The sequence below is a fragment of the Balaenoptera musculus genome, chromosome 9, assembly GCF_009873245.2.
Source record: "Balaenoptera musculus isolate JJ_BM4_2016_0621 chromosome 9, mBalMus1.pri.v3, whole genome shotgun sequence".
NCBI classification, from domain to species: Eukaryota; Metazoa; Chordata; class Mammalia; order Artiodactyla; family Balaenopteridae; genus Balaenoptera; species Balaenoptera musculus.
Window position 1 is genome coordinate 100,900,822 of NC_045793.1, and position 18,124 is coordinate 100,918,945.

General features: G+C 46.0%; 1 protein-coding gene across 2 annotated transcripts in view; it reads left to right on the forward strand.

Annotated features, from left to right (window-relative positions):
• The first annotated feature begins 3,022 nt into the window (after positions 1-3,022).
• Positions 3,023-18,124, forward strand: part of VOPP1 (VOPP1 WW domain binding protein) — a 93,976-nt gene continuing 78,874 nt past the window's right edge. Inside the window, exon 1 of one of the 2 annotated variants that reach the window (XM_036863506.1) lies at positions 3,023-3,284. In XM_036863506.1, the coding sequence (XP_036719401.1) occupies positions 3,231-3,284 (54 nt within the window). In that variant the 5' untranslated portion in view covers positions 3,023-3,230. The remainder of the gene's footprint in view (positions 3,285-18,124) is intronic. The other variant, XM_036863505.1, reaches the window with a different exon arrangement.

Here is an 18,124-nt window from a genome sequence, read left to right on the forward strand (position 1 = left end):
AAGTGCCTGAGAATTCTCCCTCCTACTGCTCCTTGTTCCTTGAATGCGACCTCGATAGGTTTCCAATCTGTGTACTTTCCCTCTGATGTGAGGCACTACACCCAGGAAAGATTCTTCCTAACAGTAAGGGATAAAAAGTCACTGAAACTAGAAAAGCTATTCATTAGCAATGCTGTCACAAAAAGATCTTGATCAAAAGGGGTAAATGTAAAAAATTAATGAACAGAAACCTCAATTAAATAGAGTCAGGAGACCAGAAGGAGAGCTCTCACAGCCTGTGATGATAGCAGAGCCCAGCAAGAAGAAGAAAGACTCCTCTTCTTTCTGGGAAAGGACTCAGGTAGAAAAACACAACGGACTCTTTACTTTAGCCGTCCCTATGTTACTGAACACAAGCTCATGTGTCCAATGCACAGTGAGTCCAAACAAACCAAAATGTCTGAATTTGGAGCAAAGGAAGGTTTATTGCAGGGCCAAGTAAGGATAATGGGCAGCTCGTGCTCAAAAAACCTGACCTCCTCAACGGTTTTCGGAGAGAAGTTTTTACAGGCAAAATTTGGGGTGAGGGCTGCAGGGTGTGTGACTCTCTTCTGATTGGTTGGTGGTGAGGTAACAGGGCGGAGCTCCAGGAACCTCGTGCTCAGCCTGAAGTTACCATCCTCCACCTGGCTGGGGGCCTTAGCTCCTGCAGAAGAACTCAAAGATATTGTTATGTATATGCCTTGAGGAGGAACCCACACCCTGCTTTAATCACTGTACTATTGTTTCTTGATTGCTCCTGCTTTGTTTCGCATTCCCTGATTAGCAATTGTTTGAATCTGCCCTTTGGGATTCAGGACCGTATAGGAGGCTAAGGCCTTTTTCCTACAAACAAAAAGTTGGGGAAACAGATAGGATTTGTACTCGGGAGGGCCCCATAGGGTCCTGCTTGGTTTCACCAACTTCCTTTTCCCCTCTATAAAAGTGTACTCTTTATTTTTAATTTTTTAATTTTATTTTGGCCATGCCACACAGCTTGCAGGATCTTAGTTCCCCAACCAGGGATTGAACCTGCGCCCTTGGCAGTAAAAGCGCAGATGCCTAACCGCCGGACCACCAGGGAATTCCCCGAAGTATACTCTTTCTTTTTCCTGCTGGGCCTTGCATATGGCTAGCCATGGTCCTATACCTCAAACTGTATTTCTCTGCTGATCTTGTAACTGAGCAGGACCCTATGGGGCCTTCTGGGGACAGGCCTTCCCCCGTACCCTCTGCTTTAGCTCCTCTCTGAAGTACCTAGATAATAGTATGGGATGCACATTTCCTGAGTGGTTCTGCAGATGTGAAACACTACCCCCCCCTCCCCCACCAAATGGAAGAACTACTTGCTGATCGTGAGCACAGAGCCCCAGGCCTCCTGGAGCCTAAGGACTGATAATGTTAACCCCTGTGACACCACCCTGCTGCCTCACCATCAGCCAATCAGAGAATTGTGCACAAGCTGATCACCTACCCTGCAGCCCCCCCACCCCCCCTTGGCCTTTAAAAATGCTTTGCCAAAACCCTTTGGGGAGCTCAAGGCTTTTCAGGGAATGAGTCACCTCATCTCCTTGCATGGCCTTGCAATAAACCTTTCTCTGTTCCAAACTCTGACGTTTTAGTTTGTTTGGCCTCACTGTGCTTTGGGCACACAAATTTGCATTAACGATCCCAAATAAACCCATCTTTGCCGTAGAAATAACTGGCAGTCTTATTTGTTTCAGGTCAACAACCCATTAATGAGGGAACCAGAGGATGACAAAGCTGCTTCAAAAGAGAAGGCAGGCAACTGACTATGTATACATAGCCAGTGAAAAAAGAGGAGAAAAGGAAACTCTTGGGATGAGATCGATAAATCAAGCAGAAACCTGGTTAAGGTTCTGAGCTGGCAGAGGTCATTTGCATTTTTACCAGATAAAATCATTTACATCACCACTGGAGGAAAAAATTTGCATCTCTATTACACAACAAAGCTTGTGTTTGGTTTTCTACAAGTTAACTTCTACCCTTAAAAGAGTAATAAAATGCCCTCATTTAAAATAGTAAATCAAAGTTACTAAAATCCCAGGCAGGACCCTTGGTGGTCTTGTCTGAGTGTAATACCATGACAGTGAAGGCCACCAAGCATCTTTTCTGCTTGACTTGCAAGTTCTGGTTCCAACAGGTGTGGTCTGGTGGTGCATGTTTTATAGTCATCAGATGAGTACATATGTTGAAGTCTGGAAAGCGTTCGGGACGTGCGTTAGGTAACATCTACTTCCCTGACCCCTCCCTTGACCTCCAGTCACCGGTAGGTTCATGTCCTTTATTATCCTGTATCCCCTGGTCTGTGCACTCAGCACGTCGCATCCTATTCGTGTGACTGTCTCTCCCTTTAGACACCAGGCAGAGTTTTCTTGCCCCCTTCTATGTACTGGCTCTCCAGCTCAGGGTCTGGTACAACTTCCAAGTTCAATAAATGCTTGTTGAATAACTGTATAAATGAGATGGAATCTGAGCCATGTTGTGAAAAAAACATGGTAGGTACGAGGTAGTGGGGGGAGGAAAGTCAGTTCATCAGAGGCAAGGACATCGCAAACTTACTAGCGGGAGGGTGGGCTTCAATGTGGGCCAATTGTGCGGGGAGTACAGGCAGGGCCAGCACAGGAGGATGCGGGCATGAAAGCACCACATCTAAGCGAGAGGTGAGGCGCAGGGATTCTTCCATTCTCCGTCTGCCTCCTCATCCTTTGGCTGTCCTTGCCGTCACACGTCGGGGGGGTGCATCGCCCCACGGTGTGGAGGGATGGGAGGGACAGTGAAGATCCTGGAGGCACACAACGGGTTCATGTAACTCCCTCTGGAACGAGCCTCACTCCGCGGAGACTTTGCTTCTTTTAAAAACCTTCCCAGGTCTATTCAGGGGTGAGAGGGCGGTCTCCTAGGAGGGAGGAAACAGCTGGCCCCTCCCCTCCCATTCGCCAGCCTCCGCGACTCATCGCCCAGCTCCTGGCGCGCGCACTCCGGCGGGGCTGACCCTGCCACCCCGTAGCTGAGCCGGGGGCGCGCGAGCCGGGGGCGCGCGCGGCGAGGGCTTCGCGGCTCAGCCCGGCTCCCCGCCCGCCAGCCCGAGCCTCTGCGACTCCGGGCCGGGATCCCGCCCGCCAGCCGGCTGGCCCCCTCGCAGGGGACGTGCTGCTGACACGCGCCTGCGACCAGGAGGACGCGCAGCCATGGGCCTCCTGGCCGGGAGTGCGGCGGCGCTGCTGCTCGGGCTGCTCGTGGAGGTAGGGCCGGGCCGGGCGGGGCTGAGCGGGAGCGGCACCGAGGCGCCCGGGAGACCGTGTGCGGGAGCCCTGAAGGCTGAGGGCTGAGAGCCGCGGCCTCACGGACCCGCACGAGCGCCCGTGCGGAAGGCGTCCGCGCCCTGGTGACGGGGTCGTCCCAGCCCTCCCCGCTCCTCCGACGGCCCTCAGTCTCCCCGCCCCGCGTTACCGTTTCTCGCGCGTAGGGAGGACCCGGGAGCACCCTTTGCGCGCTGTGCGCCCGGCCCCTCCCCTGCCCTCCCCCGGGGGCCCAGGTCGGTGGGGCTGGCGGGCGGGTGGTCCCTGAAGCGGCGCAGGCGCAGAGTCAGGGCGACCAGCGGTTTGGGGCTGGGGCGGGGGCTGGGGCTGGGGCTGGGGCGGGGGCGCCGGCGGGTCGGGGCGCGACCGCGCGGAGACGTGGATGAGGGAGGTGTCACGGGTCCGCGAGTGAGATGGCGGGACTGAGCAGGAGGAAATGTCCCCGCCGGTAAGGATGAAGCGCGCAGTCTTCCGATGCGAGAGGAAACCCCCGAAGAGCCGGGGTGGTGGGTGTGGCCTTTTGGAGCCGAGACAGGGACTTGTTGAAGCAACGGCGGAGGAATTGCTGGTGACCGCAACCTCGTGGGGACCTCGGCTGCCCCCGGCCGGAAAGTTGCGCCCTCGGATGGCGGCCACCCCCTTCTTGCTAAAGCGGGTTCTTTAAAATGGGAGCTAGTGGGGCCCTAGGGTGCAGTCTGGATTAAGGTTTGTTCCATTCCTTGCTCACTTCCATTATTTTGAAGGAAATTGTATTAAATTAATGAAGTCAAAGTAAATGAGTGAAGAGGATCTTACGTTTTCTCTTTTAGGTAGTAAAACTCTGGAAACGACTCCTTGGTTTTCTTCATGTATAAGGAAATCAATGTTACAAAATGTTGGGAGGGAGAGTCTGAGCTCTCCTGAAAAGAAGGTTGATGGAAAAGTTTCTTGCGCCCGGCTCCGCCATAGCAAAGACTTCCTGTTTTTGTTCTTCTGTCTCTCCCTGGCTGAGTGGTTCATGTGTTTGTGGAGTGCCCTCCACTTGCGTCCTTTTCGTTGATTCTGAATTTTATGACCTTAGGTATCACATCTCCTGGGTGGTCACCAGACAGATAATGGAGAAGTGGATCTGAGACCACTATTCACATAAAAACGCATGCATCTGTACCTACACATGCGATCCCCCCACTTTTAAATCAGCACTTGGTGAAATTAGCTAGCATTTCGTTGGTTCTGCCTCCTGCACGTCTTTAGTGTATGTGGTGCTGTGCCCTGTATGTAGCCTAGACTGCTTCAGGGACTCAGTTCTTTTCAAAATACTTAAGCCCGGGACACAGCCTCTCAGGTCACTCGGAGGGAGGGACTGCTCCGAAGGGTTAAGGAAGGAGCCAGGATACAGAGGAGGGTTTTTTTTTAATATAAAATTATTTATTTATTTTTGACTACGTTGGGTCTTCGTTGCTGCCCGTGGGCTTTCTCTAGTTGCGGTGAGCAGAGGCTACTCTTCGTTGCGGTGCGCGGCTTCTCATTGCAGTGGCTTCTCTTGTTGCGGAGCATGCGCTCTAGGCACACGGGCTTCAGTAGTTGTGGCGCGCAGGCTCAGTAGTTGTGGCTCGCGGGCTCTAGAGCGCAGGCTCAGTCGCTGTGGCGCACGGGCTTCGCTGCTCCGCAGCATGTGGGATCTTCCCGGACCAGGGCTCGAGCCTGTGTTGCCTGCGTTGGCAGGGGAATTCTTAACCACTGCGCCACCAGGGAAGCCCCCTATAGAGGAGTTTTTGCCAAAGAAAAACAAAAACCAAACAAAAAAACCCCAGGTAGTTGGAACATCAAAAGATTACTATTAAAGAAAACCAGACATCTCAGGTTAATGAATTTAGCACTTTTCTGTGTATGGGAAGTTGTAAGAGTTTGAGCATATTGAAATCATTCCTTTGATATGCACCTCAGCTATCTGGGGCCAGTATCCTGTTTCTCTCCATCCTGAATCCCCTCTGGGTGCACGTCTGGGAGACCGCAGTGGCTGCTGGCGAGATGGCCACACCATCCTTTGTTTACTGAAATGGCAAGTGACGTTCTTCAGGAATTTATCATCTTAAGAGACAGTTCAAATCAGGCCTGAAAGGTTCAAATGATATTAAGCCGAACTGGGACAACCCTAAAATTTAAAGGAGGAAATTGATGCTTTCACAAAGTCAGATATCTAGATGATTGGTAATTTTTGCTTTCATGGGATGGCGTGGTGTAGCCCACTTTTACATGACTGTCCCAAGCACCTATTTTGTTTGTGGTAGAGAGGCGTCTCTCTGAGGAATTAAGGAGATTTCTTTCTAATGTATCACGTGGAATCTTACACGTGAGTTATATATCTGAGATGTTTTCATCTTAAGTGGGTTGCTCTGAATTTCATCTAATATTGGTTGTTATCAGTACGCCTCTGATGCTTTTGAAGTCCTGAATCACATACATAAATGTGCTATTTCCTTTGCCGAGTATGTGAAGAGGCAAAGAAAGAACTCTCTTCAATTTGAGGGCCTAAGACAATTGAGGGAGATGTTTGAAGGCTTCTGACGGCCAGCTGCAACCTGGAACACTTGTCTTTGTTTCTTTGTTCTGCTTGAGCTGGTTTGTGGCTGGAGTGTAGTTGACCATAAACCACCTGGCAGCCTTTATGCTGCCCTGGCCCTCTGGCATCCTGTTCCTAGGCAGCGCCGCTCAGGGTTGTGTGGAGCGGGCTTGGGGCGGGGGCGGTGTGCTCTGGAGAAGTCCTTGAGCATGGAGGGTGTCTAAAAGTTGTTTCAGAAGGGCTTTCCTCCCCTGCCTCACATCCTTCTATAGAAGTTCACTTACCTGTTAGACAGCTAGACTGCGTATTGGTTTTTCACTTAGCAGACACAGAGTGCTTCCCCTGTGTTCTAAGCACTTTACAAATATTAACTCCTTAATCTTCTTAGCAGTTACTTTTAGCCCCATTTTTGTGTCAAATGGGGATGTTAAAGAGCTTGTCCACGGTCTCACTGCTGTGACGTGCCAGGGCTTGAGAAGCTAACCCAGGCAGAGGGGCTCCGACCGCCCCATCCTTTGCTTCAGCCTCTCCCACTGCTGGACACAGAGATATGGAGAGAATCTGTACTCGGTCCGTCCCGAGGCCAGTGGTAGACTTGGACAGGTATGGTCCCATGAAAACAGGTAAACCAGCAAAATCCCCTCTAGGAACTCGGCTCCATTTAGGGGACCATATAATTTAGCATCCAAACTGTGACACTGGAGAGTGACGCTGGGGACTGTTAACAGTCGTGCCCGCGCAGCAGGGCATCAGCAGGACTGTCCTGGAAGCCCCGGTGTGTGCTCACCCCAAAGCCCAGGCAGAGCTGTAAGTAGGAACAGGCTGAGGGGGCAGCATTATCCCTTCCCCAGGGAGGCTTCTGGGGCGCTCATTACTGAAGTGACCTTTCCTTTCTGTGAACCTGGACTTGCCTGTGAATCGCATGGGAAGCCGGTGAGGACCCTTATTTCATCTTGCCTCCTCCCCAGTCACTCTGTGCCAGCTGGGTAGATACCCCAGGCACGTGGGCCATGGGGGAGGCCACAGAATAGGGGAACCCCACGGCTCTTCTCGGGTCATGAAATTCTAAAGTTGTGTGTTGGTCTTCTGTCCACTGGTCTGTGTGAGGCCCTGTGAACAGTGGCTGCAGAAACAGTGACCGGACTGAGCCGTCTCCCAGTAGCCCTGGTGAACCAGCCTCCTAGTGCACTGGGTTGCAGCCGCAGCATAGAAACTGAAGAAGAAAAGCGGTTCCAAGCCTGAGTATGGCTTAGTAGAACCTGGGGAGTCATTAGGTGCTAAGCGTATGCGCCCCCCGTGGGCTCTTGTCAGAATACGTGGTTTCCTGGATATTGTCACAGCAGTCTCTTTCTAGAGGTCAGGTTGTTGACACTTTCGTAATATACTGAGCAGTATTTGTTATGCGTTCTGTCCTTACTGAAATGAGCCCAGGAATGTGTAGTGTACTATTTAGTATAAGTTCCCCCTGTGCCAGGGTTGGGGCTTCTGCATCCATCCGTGGGGGAGAGAACTCTGTACTAGGTTATTTTATTCAAGAGACCGGCATCAGTTATCTTTCTGCTCCTCCCCTGGAACCCAAAGCTGGAAACCTTTAAGTGAGGCCGCCATGTGTTTCAAAGTTATTCTGGCCAAAGAACATCCCTTCTTGGGCTAGAAAAAGGAGTGATCTTCTCTTAGGGAGAGAGGGCTGGAAAGGGAACATTGTCTTTTGAAACTAGGGAAATTCACAGGATTACTGAGTATTTTTCTAAAGTCCTTTGTATTTGGATGCCCAGGAGTCTTGAAATTAGAACCAAGTCATGTTTAAGAGTGTTTTTTTGTCTCATGCCAAATGTTTTTTGTACCCTGGAATTGCAATGAATGTGGCAGCCCTTGGATGCCAATTTTCTGAAATAAACTACTGCAATCTTCCCACTCTTTAGAGTTTTTAGAATCTGAGCAACATGCAATTTGAGTGAAAGAGAAGACTGTTGGGATTTGTTATCTATGGAAGCCCACGGAGGCTGGGTGCTGAGGACGAGGGGTGGCAGCGATACGTGAACCTGGTGGCGAGGGCTCCACTCTGAACTGGGGGAAACTGGCTCCAGGTTTGTGCGGAGGGCCTGGGGCTCTGGGCCCTGACTTGGGGCCCTAATTGGCCCTTGCTTTCCTGTGGCTTGTGCAAACCTATAAAGACCAACTAGGGGGCCGTGACTCTAGAAGCACATGGATTAGGCTATTGGTCACTGGATTATCTAGCCATGGGATGGCAAGTCATTTTCTTAGAACCTACATTTATCCTCTCAGTGAGGCCTCAAATGTCACCCTTTTGATGAGGCCTACCTTGACCACCCTATATAAAATTCCAACCCAATTCCCCTCCCAGCACTCTGGCTCTGACCAATTCTCTCCTTTCTCTGTATCTATTACCTTCAAAACATGATGGAATTTACCTTCCACAATCTACACATTATAGGAGCAAAGGTTTTGATCCATTTTGTTAACTGAAGTATCTCCAGCTCCTGGAACAGTGCCTGGCACACAGTAAGGACTCAGTAAATATTTGAATGAGTAAAAAGAACCGTGGTAATGACCCTGCGGGAGGGAGCTGACTAGGTCTACAGTAGGAGAGGGGAAGGTAGTTGATTAGCTATGACTCTGAAGGGGGCCTTGTGTGTTAGGACTTAGAGCTAATCATTATTTGAACACCTCTAGCGATGGAAACTCACTATCTCAAAGCAAGGCATCAACTTTTTGGACACTTTTAGTTGTTAAAGTTTTCTGTTATACTGAGTAGAAATGTCTGCATTGTTTCTACCTGGGCCTGGTTCTGTACCTTTGGGCTTTTCAGAATAACTATGATCACAGTGACGGTCCCTCAGTTGAACACAGCTGTGCTGGTCTCCGCGCACCCCCCGCTCCCCGCCCCGTGTTCTTCTCCAGGCATCATTTCCTTCTGTTATTTCTCACAAGATGTGGTTTTGAATCATCTCCCCGTCCTCACAGCTGCCCTTTGAAAACTGCCAAACTGGGGCTTCCCTGGTGGCGCAGTGGTTGAGAGTCTGCCTGCCAATGCAGGGGACACGGGTTCGAGCCCTGGTCTGGGAAGATCCCACATGCCGCGGAGCAACTAAGCCCGTGAGCCACAACTACTGAGCCTGCGCGTCTGGAGCCTGTGCTCCGCAACAAGAGAGGCCACGATAGTGAGAGGCCCGTGCACGGCAATGAAGAGTGGTCCCCGCTCGCCGCAACTAGAGAAAGCCCTCGCACAGAAACGAAGACCCAACACAGCCAAAAATAAATAAATAAATAAATAAATTTAAAAAAAAAAAAAAAAAAAAAAAAAAAAAAAAAGAAAACTGCCAAACTGGATGAACAGTGGTCAGGAAATCATCACTGTCTGAAAAAACTGGTCCTAGAAAAAGGCCACTCAAAGTGAATCCACTTAAAACGGGGATCAAAATTTCATAGTTAATAGTGAGGAAAAAATTTCAGCTTAATTTGGAAAAACAAAGCCCAGATAATAAAAATAAGTTAATTCCATCCCAAGTACCCATTTTTAGAATTGAATCAATTTGGGCGGGGGAGATTAATATTTCTGATAAAAGTCTGTGATGCATAATAGCATAGTCTTCACTTGACCTTGAAAGTTAGTGGCATGATCATAGTAAGGGACTTTTCTTTTTTTTCCAGAATTATTTGCTCGAGTAATCAAACCCCGCCGTACGTCCACCTCTAGCTTCTCTTGGTCTTTTTTATTCATATCATTCTGTTTTGGGCATCTGTTGGGTCATTGTTAACGGGTACCTGCCAGACTCTTTTGTCTCTTCCATAGACTTCATGTATCTTTGCGAGATCTGCAAGGTCACTTTGCTGTCCATCTGTGTGGTAGTTGTGTTGTACTTGCCTGTGATCCTGACACCGGAGGTTGATTATGGAGCTGGTTGTGTTAAGTGGGCTGCGGTGTTGGTGCACTGTTTTAGAAGGAATGAGTTCAGTGTTGAGTGCATTTTGTCATGCAGCCTTTGGCTTGCCTCCCATCTCTTCCCCATTGGGACTTGTTTGAACAATAAGGACACTCTGTTCTGTAGATGTGGTCTCACTGGCACTGTCACAGCCCTTGTTTGGACCTTTGCATTATGCAGATAAGATAAGCCAAGAGATTTACATTGAGTTTGCAGTGACACAAATGTTTTTAACATCTGTTGGTGGTAACCCACAAATCCTCTTAACAGTTGTAGAGTGTTGAGTATAATATGTAAAACCTAAATTGAGGACTATATATTAATTCTATTTTACATTACTTCCCTCATCTCATCTTCTTAAGCCTGCCAACTGCTATTTGAATACTATTTTTTAAAATCCAGTACCCTTTATGGTTTTGTGCCATATACAGATTTGATTATCATACCGCTGTCGGCTTTGTCCAATGGAGTCATAAAAATGTTAAATCGAGCAGAGTCAAAGATGGAGACTTACATCTGGGTTGAAGTAGATGATTGAGATTTTTTTAAAGTTAATTAATTAATTTATTTATTTTTGGCTGCATTGGGTCTTCGTTGCTGTGCACAGGCTTTCTCTAGTTGCAGCGAGCGGGGGCTACTCTTCATTGTGGTGCGCGGGCTTCTCCTTGCGGTGGCTTCTCTTTGTTGTGGAGCACGGCCTCTAGGCACACAGGCTCAGTAGTTGTGGCACATGGGCTCAGTAGTTGTGGCTCGCAGGCTCTAGAGCGCAGGTTCAGTAGTTGTGACTCACGGGCTTAGTTGCTCCGCGGCACGTGGGATCTTCCCGGACCAGGGCTCGACCCCACGTCCCCTGCATTGGCAGACGGATTCTTAACCACTGTGCCACCAGGAAAGTCCCTGATTGAGATTTTGACTTGGAGAATACTGATGTCCTTAATTGTAAGAAGTCAGAATTTAGCTTTAAACGTGCAGTGTTTTGAAGTGTTTGATCATCTGCCCTCGGTGAGGAAAGATCCAACAAGAGTCTAGCAAGATATCTAAATTTGGGAGTTATCTGCGCTCATGCTGCAGAGCAGTTGAGAGCCTTATGCAAGGCCGTTGTGTTTGGTCAGTAGGACACGGTGACCTTTGCTGGTTGGGGTTAAGGAGTCAAGTGGTCAGCCAGTACAGGGAGGCAATGAATATGAATATATGTATTTTCATGAAGTGCAGCTGCATACTTCAAAGCTCTTGATTAGAGCACAACATCCTCAGACCAGAACAAAGAAGTAGGATCTTATAAATCAGCTTTGAAATCGATCGATTGTGTACTTGAGGCACAGAAGACACGTGATGGTAGTTAAGTTTCTTGTTTAGATGGTGTCTTAGTGCATTTGAGCTGTTATAACAAACTACAAAATACTACCTACCGGGTAGTTTATAAACAACAAAACTTCTGGAGGCTGGGAGGTCAGTCAAGGCACCAGCAAGGTCCAGTTCGGTGAGGGCCCTCTTCCTGGTTCAAAGCTGGCACCTCTGGCTGTGTCTTCACATGGTGGAAGGGTAAGCAGTCTCTGTGGGGCCTCTTTTATAAAAGCATCTATCCCACTCGCGAGGGCTCCACCCTTGCGATCTAATCACACCCTAAGTGCCCCTACTTCTTAATCCCACCGCATTGGCGTTAGCATTTCAGCGTGAATTTTGAGGGGACATGAACATTCAGACCCTAGCAGGTGGCAACATAACGATGTGTTGTGGAATCTCAGCTCTTTGTGTATTGGCTGGGAGTCTTTTGGGTAAATTACTTAGGCTCTCATTGACTCAACTGAGTCACCTGTAAGGAGAGAAGTGCCCCAGGGTAGAGGGAAGCTCTGGGAAAATCCACCACTTGGAATTTAGCTCTGCACAGTTTGGACCAACAGATTGTGAACATTGTCAGTTGTTTCTAAGCAAGGTGCCTTGCCCAGGTTCCCTGCCAAAACGGAGAGAGGGCTCCAAAAATACCTTTTTATTTAAAAATTGTGCTTTCTTCCCTTTTTAGTATATCTGTGACTAGACTGAAAAGGAACTTGGTCATTAGTGTCAAAAACAAGGGAAAGGAAGATTGTGATTACTACCATCTTTGGCTCTTAATTTTTGCTCTGGGTAAAGCAATAAAAGGGTTCAAACTAGTACTCTCTTCCCCTTCGGTGCTTTTTGGATGGCGGAGCAGAAAGCAGCATCCACAAAGGTAACATCTTGACTTTTAACTAACTGGGAGTAAAGTTGAGTGAAACCCTTTGGCTCTGTAGCTGGTCTCCGTCTCTGGGTATTTTGTGATTTATGACGGTGTTGTCCAAAGAATCAAACTACGGCTTCCTGGAGAGAGCGGGGACAGATCTTAAACTCTTATGGGCAGGGGGCAGGGAGTGTGGGAGTTTGCTTGTGAGGGTTTGTGAAAGTTCCTAGTTGTGGTACTTTGTTTCCTTAGTTGGATAGAAAACCAGCGGATGAGAAGGGGGTGGGGTGTGTGAAGCAAGTCCCACAGCCTCAGGACATCGTTCTCACACGGCTGCAGGGTCTCCCCACTTGGTTAAAATCTCTGCAACCTCAGCTGCTCTCTACCGACTTCGAGGTACATTCCAAGCGGTTCAGGATTCTTTTTCCGGAACCCTGGCTTCTTTCTATTGTTCTTTTTTACTTATTTCTTGTCACTTTCCTCCTGACCATTTTTCTCTAGCTCAGAGAGTGGTCCAACCTTTTTTTTTTTTTTTTTTTTTAATTTATTTATTTATTTATTTATTTTTGGCTGTGTTGGGTCTTCGTTTCTGTGCGAGGGCTTTCTCTAGTTGCGGCGAGCGGGGGCCACTCTTCATCGCGGTGCGCGGGCCTCTCACTATCGCGGCCTCTCTGGTTGCGGAGCACAGGCTCCAGACGCGCAGGCTCAGCAATTGTGGCTCACGGGCCTAGTCGCTCCGTGGCATGTGGGATCTTCCCAGACCAGGGCTTGAACCCGTGTCCCCTGCATTGGCAGGTGGATTCTTAACCACTGCACCACCAGGGAAGCCCCAACCTTTTGTTTGTATACTCCCTTAAGGAATTTTCAAAAACTATATACCCCTGCACATATTTTTTGAGTTGACATGCAGTCTTTCTTATTACAGATTTTTAATGACTAATGAATTGGATCCAGTGAGATATGATTGGATTTGATCTCTTGTGTATTGTGAAAATTAACTATCTAAAATTGCACTAGAACAGCACTCAGTGTATCCAGTGGAATTTAAATACCAGTAGCAATTTGATACTGATTACTGTAGAGGAAGAATGTCACCTGCCACGTCAGTAAACAAAGGTTGTTGCGGCCATGAAGCCCTCAGCCACTGCAGCCTCCCCAGACTGTGCGCCCTGAGGGGACTCAGGATAGAAAAAAACAGGCTACTGGCCCTAAGTAGTTAAGATGCAGATCAAAGGAATGATTTCAAAGAGCCTGGACTCTTGCATCTTCCCATACATAGAAAAGTGCTAAATTCATTAACTTGAGATGCCTGGTTTTCTTTAACAGTAATCTTTTGATGTTCCAACTACCTGGGGGGTTTTGTTATTGTTGTTCTTAGAGAAAGAGAGAGATACAGATATCTCTCTCTCTCTATATCTATCTCTTGGCTCCTCCCTGACCGCTTCAGAATAGTCCCTTAGAGCTACCTGAGAGCCTGTCTCCAGGGCTTAAGTCCTCAGTGTATCTGCTGAATAAAACATAATTCTCAACTTTTAGGGTGTGCATTATCATTCCTGCAAAAAACTCATCTTCAACAGTTGGAAATTTTACATCACCTCCTTTTCTCTTTGATCTTCTGCTTCCATTCTGCTTCCCACACAGAACTTCAATCTAATGAAATCTATGCTTGAAAGTCTGTTTTTGCTATCCTTTTTTTGGTAACAAAAATATATATCTTGAGTTAATTTTTAAAACGTTTCCTCAGATAAACGATTAAAAGATTAAAAATTTACTAACAGAGTTATCATTACAGTTATTACACATTTGATGGAAACACTGTAAATATATTACACACTGAATATTAGTAAACAGAAAAGTTTACTGGCAATAATTTTCTGAGTGAGGTGGAGGAGGATTTTATTATTTCAGTTGGATCATGTGTCACTGGTAGAAATGGAAGAAGTTTCATATTGAACTTCTTCTGAGTAATGTGCCCAAACCTCACAGTAAACTATGATCAGGTCATTTTTCAATTTAATTAAAAGCAAAGAATTTGAGAGCACCTGAGGTGTAAAGTATGTGTTGACGAAGGTAGTCTCCTTGACGGAACTTCAGGGAGGTTCCTCTGTGCTGTCTTCTTGACTGGGCCTCTCCCTGGCCTTCTTCACCTGTCTGCACTGACCCACGTTTAGCAAGACTCTTGCTAAATTATCCCCCTGTCCTTGATATCCAATTACTTTGACCTGCCTTCGGCAAGAATTCTGTTAAATCAACTTAGCAAGAATGCCCTTCCCCTTGATATGTCCTCTTAGTGATTTTCCGTCCCTTGACTCCTTCACTCTGCTCCTTGGCTGTAAATCCCCACTTGTCCTTTTTGAGTTTGGGATTGAGCTCCATCACACTCTCCCCTGGTGCCATAGTCTTGAATAAAGTCTTCCTTACCATTTTAACATGCAGCAGAGTAATGTCTCTTTAACAGAGTTGATACCAGTATTTGCAATGGCCTTAGAAAGATACCCTGAACAGTTTTCAGTTCTAGACCAGCACATCCTGTAAGAGTAGGAATGGGTGGGAGGTGTACCTTGTTTTGTAGAGAGGAGAAGGGTGGTTGTGAAAGGGGAACTAGCATGGCCACTTGACCAGCATCTTCACCAGAGCCTGTGTTCTCAGGCAGGTCAGTTTTAGGAAAGAGGGCCTATGGGGGTTAAGGTCCAGAAATTGCATTTTAAACAGTATGTGGAATTGAGACCACAGGTTACTTGATGTACTTGATGCTTTTACCACTTTCTTGCAGGAAAGGAACTGGTGTTCAAAATCATGACACCTGGGCTTCGGTCAGCTGAGCCGGGTGTGAGAGGCCATCACTGTGGCAGCTGGTCAGGCTGCCATGTGGTCAGCCCTGTGGGCAGTGGCTGTTCTTGGAGACTTCCTCCTGGACAGGAGTCATACTTCTCCCATAAGACTAGAGGGGTCAGCCTCTTCATTAGGCCTCCCTCTGGTCCCTTTCCAAGTGTCAGCATGACCTGGTGGTGACGTATTTCGTACAGCTGCCAAGAGTAGAGGTAGGTTTATTTAGTGATGATTGTCACAACTAGAATTGAGACCTTTTCTGGATCCCTCCCTTGTGATCAGAATTGGTTGTGTGTCTAGTTCTTCTTCTGGTAGTTGGCTCAGGATCTCATTGAAATCATCATCTCAGAGAGGTGAGGGAACCGGAAAAAAGGAAACCTTGACTGTCCACCTAACACCTGACATCCACCTGACCTAAGTTGTCTGTGTACTTTGAGCACAGATATAATTAATACAGGTAAGTCTTCAGAAGGAAACTTAAAGTCATTTAAAGCTTTTTAGTGAAGCTATAGCTCCTCTCTGACCTTGAACTCTGACCTTCCCTTTGCTTTCTCCTCTGGTTTTTAGCAAGTCTGCATTATTATTGCTGAAAAGGTGTGAGTACACTAAAATAGCTCTTTCTTTGATGGTCAGCTTCGCCAGTGATGCCAGGGTCGGGTGTTGTCCCTTTAGCCTGCTGTGTTTTAGGCCATGGTCTGAAGTCCTTACTCTGTGGGGTCTTTGGCTACAAGGAGGCCGGGGTGAGAGTGTGGGTGGATATGTGGTGGCACATGGGAGGGGGTAGGTTGCACAGCGCAATGCAGTCACGCTACCTCTGCACAGGGAGATCACGGCTCCTGGGAGAGCCGTCTCCTGAGCAGAGGTGGTTGGAATTGGTATTAGCAGGGCATTTACAGGGTGGCAGAGTCCCCCGACTGATGAAAGCAGTATCTTCCGTGCAGTTGTGCACATGTAAACAAGTCAGCAGGTGTGAAACATTCACATTATTGTATGAGTTTACATTGATTTCTCTGGGGAAAAGTATAAAGTAAACATGTGAAAAAATAGAAGGACTTTCTTGTGTGCCTCTAATTATGAAGTACTCATTAGACTGTGTATCAACTAGAAGGCTTTCAGCCCTGAGTAACAGGATTCTGTCCTCGTGGTTGCATTGTGGGTCGCAACAATCCTTCATGATATGCAAATAAATCACCTTCCGCAGCATCTCTGTTAGGACATAGGTGTGTTTGTTCTGTTCTGGCCTAGCAGTATGACTTGGTTCCCCTCCTTCTGACTCAATATTTCCCAATGGGAAACTCATTTTGGAGGAGGATGGTGTTAGACGGGTCCTCAAGGACCAGCATTTTCGAATCAAAAATCAGTCCAGTGATTCAGATATAAACACATATAGAAACCTTCTTGCTAGTATGTGGCCTTAATTACTTTTTTGAAACATCTTAGAGTATTTTTAAAACTCTCCAACATTATTTACTTTCTCTGATTTATAAGAGATGATGGTGATGAGGTGATAACTAGCACTTACTGTGTGTTTACTCTGTGCCATTATTTTTTTTTTAGTTTTTGATACTTTCAAATTTTCTTTTTCTCTATTTTCCAGCTTTACTGAGGTATACTTGACAAATTAAAATTATATATATTTAAGGAGTACAATGTGATCATTTGATATGTGTATACATTGTGAAATGATCACCCCAATCAAGCTTATTAACACTTCATCACGTCACGTCATCTTGTGTATGTGTGGTGAAAACACTTAAGATCAACTCTCTCAGAAAATTTCAAGTACAGTTTTATTAATTATAGTCACCATGCTGTACATTAAATCTCCAGAACTTATTCATCCCACATAACTGAATTTCTGTACCCTTTGACCAACACCTTTTCATTTCCCCATCCTCTCAACTCTTGGCAACCGCCGTTCTACTCTCTGCTTTTATGAGTTTAACTTTTTTACATTCCACATATAAGTAAGATTATGTAGTATTTGTCTTTGTGAGTTGTCTTATTTCACTTAGCATAATGTCCTCCAGGTTCATCTATGTTGTTAAATGGCAGGATGTTCTTTTTTTTTTTAAGATTTTTTTTTTTTTTGAGGTGGATCATTTTTAAAGTCTTTATTGAATTTGTTACAATATTGCTTCTGTTTTATGTTTTTTTGTTTTTTTGGCTACAACTCATGCGGGATCTTAGCTCTCTGACCAGGGATCGAACCACACCCCTGGAATTGGAAGGCAAAGTCTTAACCACTGGACCGCCAGGGAAGTCCCAGTATATTCTTTTTTAAGACTGAATAGTATTCCATTATACATATAACATTATATATTTTAAATAAATAAATTTATTCAAATAAGTTACTTTTATTTAAATACATGTATATTTATTTAAATGTTAGTTTATTTAAATAAATACATATAATATATAAATATGTAAAATTTAAATGAATATATAAATATATTAAATTTTATTTTACATAAATATGTATTATATATAAATATGTTGCATATGTTTAATATGTTTATTTATATATATAAGTGTTTTCTTTATCTATTCATCCATTGATGGACACTAGGGTCGTTTCCTTATCTTAGCTATTGCAAATAATGCTGCAGTGAACATGAGAGTTCAGATATCTCTTCAAGATAGTGATTTTATTTCTTTTGGATTCATACCCAGAAATGGGATTGTTGAATCATATGGTAGCTCTATTCTTAATTTGTTGAGGAATCTCCATACTGTTTTCCACAATGGCTGCACCAGTTTACATTCCCGTTAACAGTGTGCAAATGTTCCCTTTGCTCCACATCCTTGCCAACACTTGTTCTCTTGTGTTTTTGATAATAGCCATTATAACAGGTGTTAGGTGATATCTCATTGTGGTTTTGATTTACATTTCCCTGATAATTAGTGATGTCGAGCAGCTTTTCATGTACCCGTTGGCCATCTGTATGTCTTCTCTGGGAAAATGTATTTTCAGGTACTTTGCCTAATTTTATTGGGTTATTTATTGTTTTTTTGTTTGTTTTATTTTTTTGTTACTGAGTTGTATGAGTTTCTTGTATATTTTAGATATTAACTCCTTATCAGGTTTGGTTTACAAGTATTTTATACCCCTCTGCAGGTTGCCTTTTCATTTTGTTGATTGTTTCCTTTGCTGTGCAGAAGTTATTTAGTTAGATGTAATCACACATGTTTATTTTTACTTTTGTTGCCTCTCTTTTTGGTGTCTGTCATATTCAAAAAAATACTGCCAAGACCCACGTCAAGGAGCTTT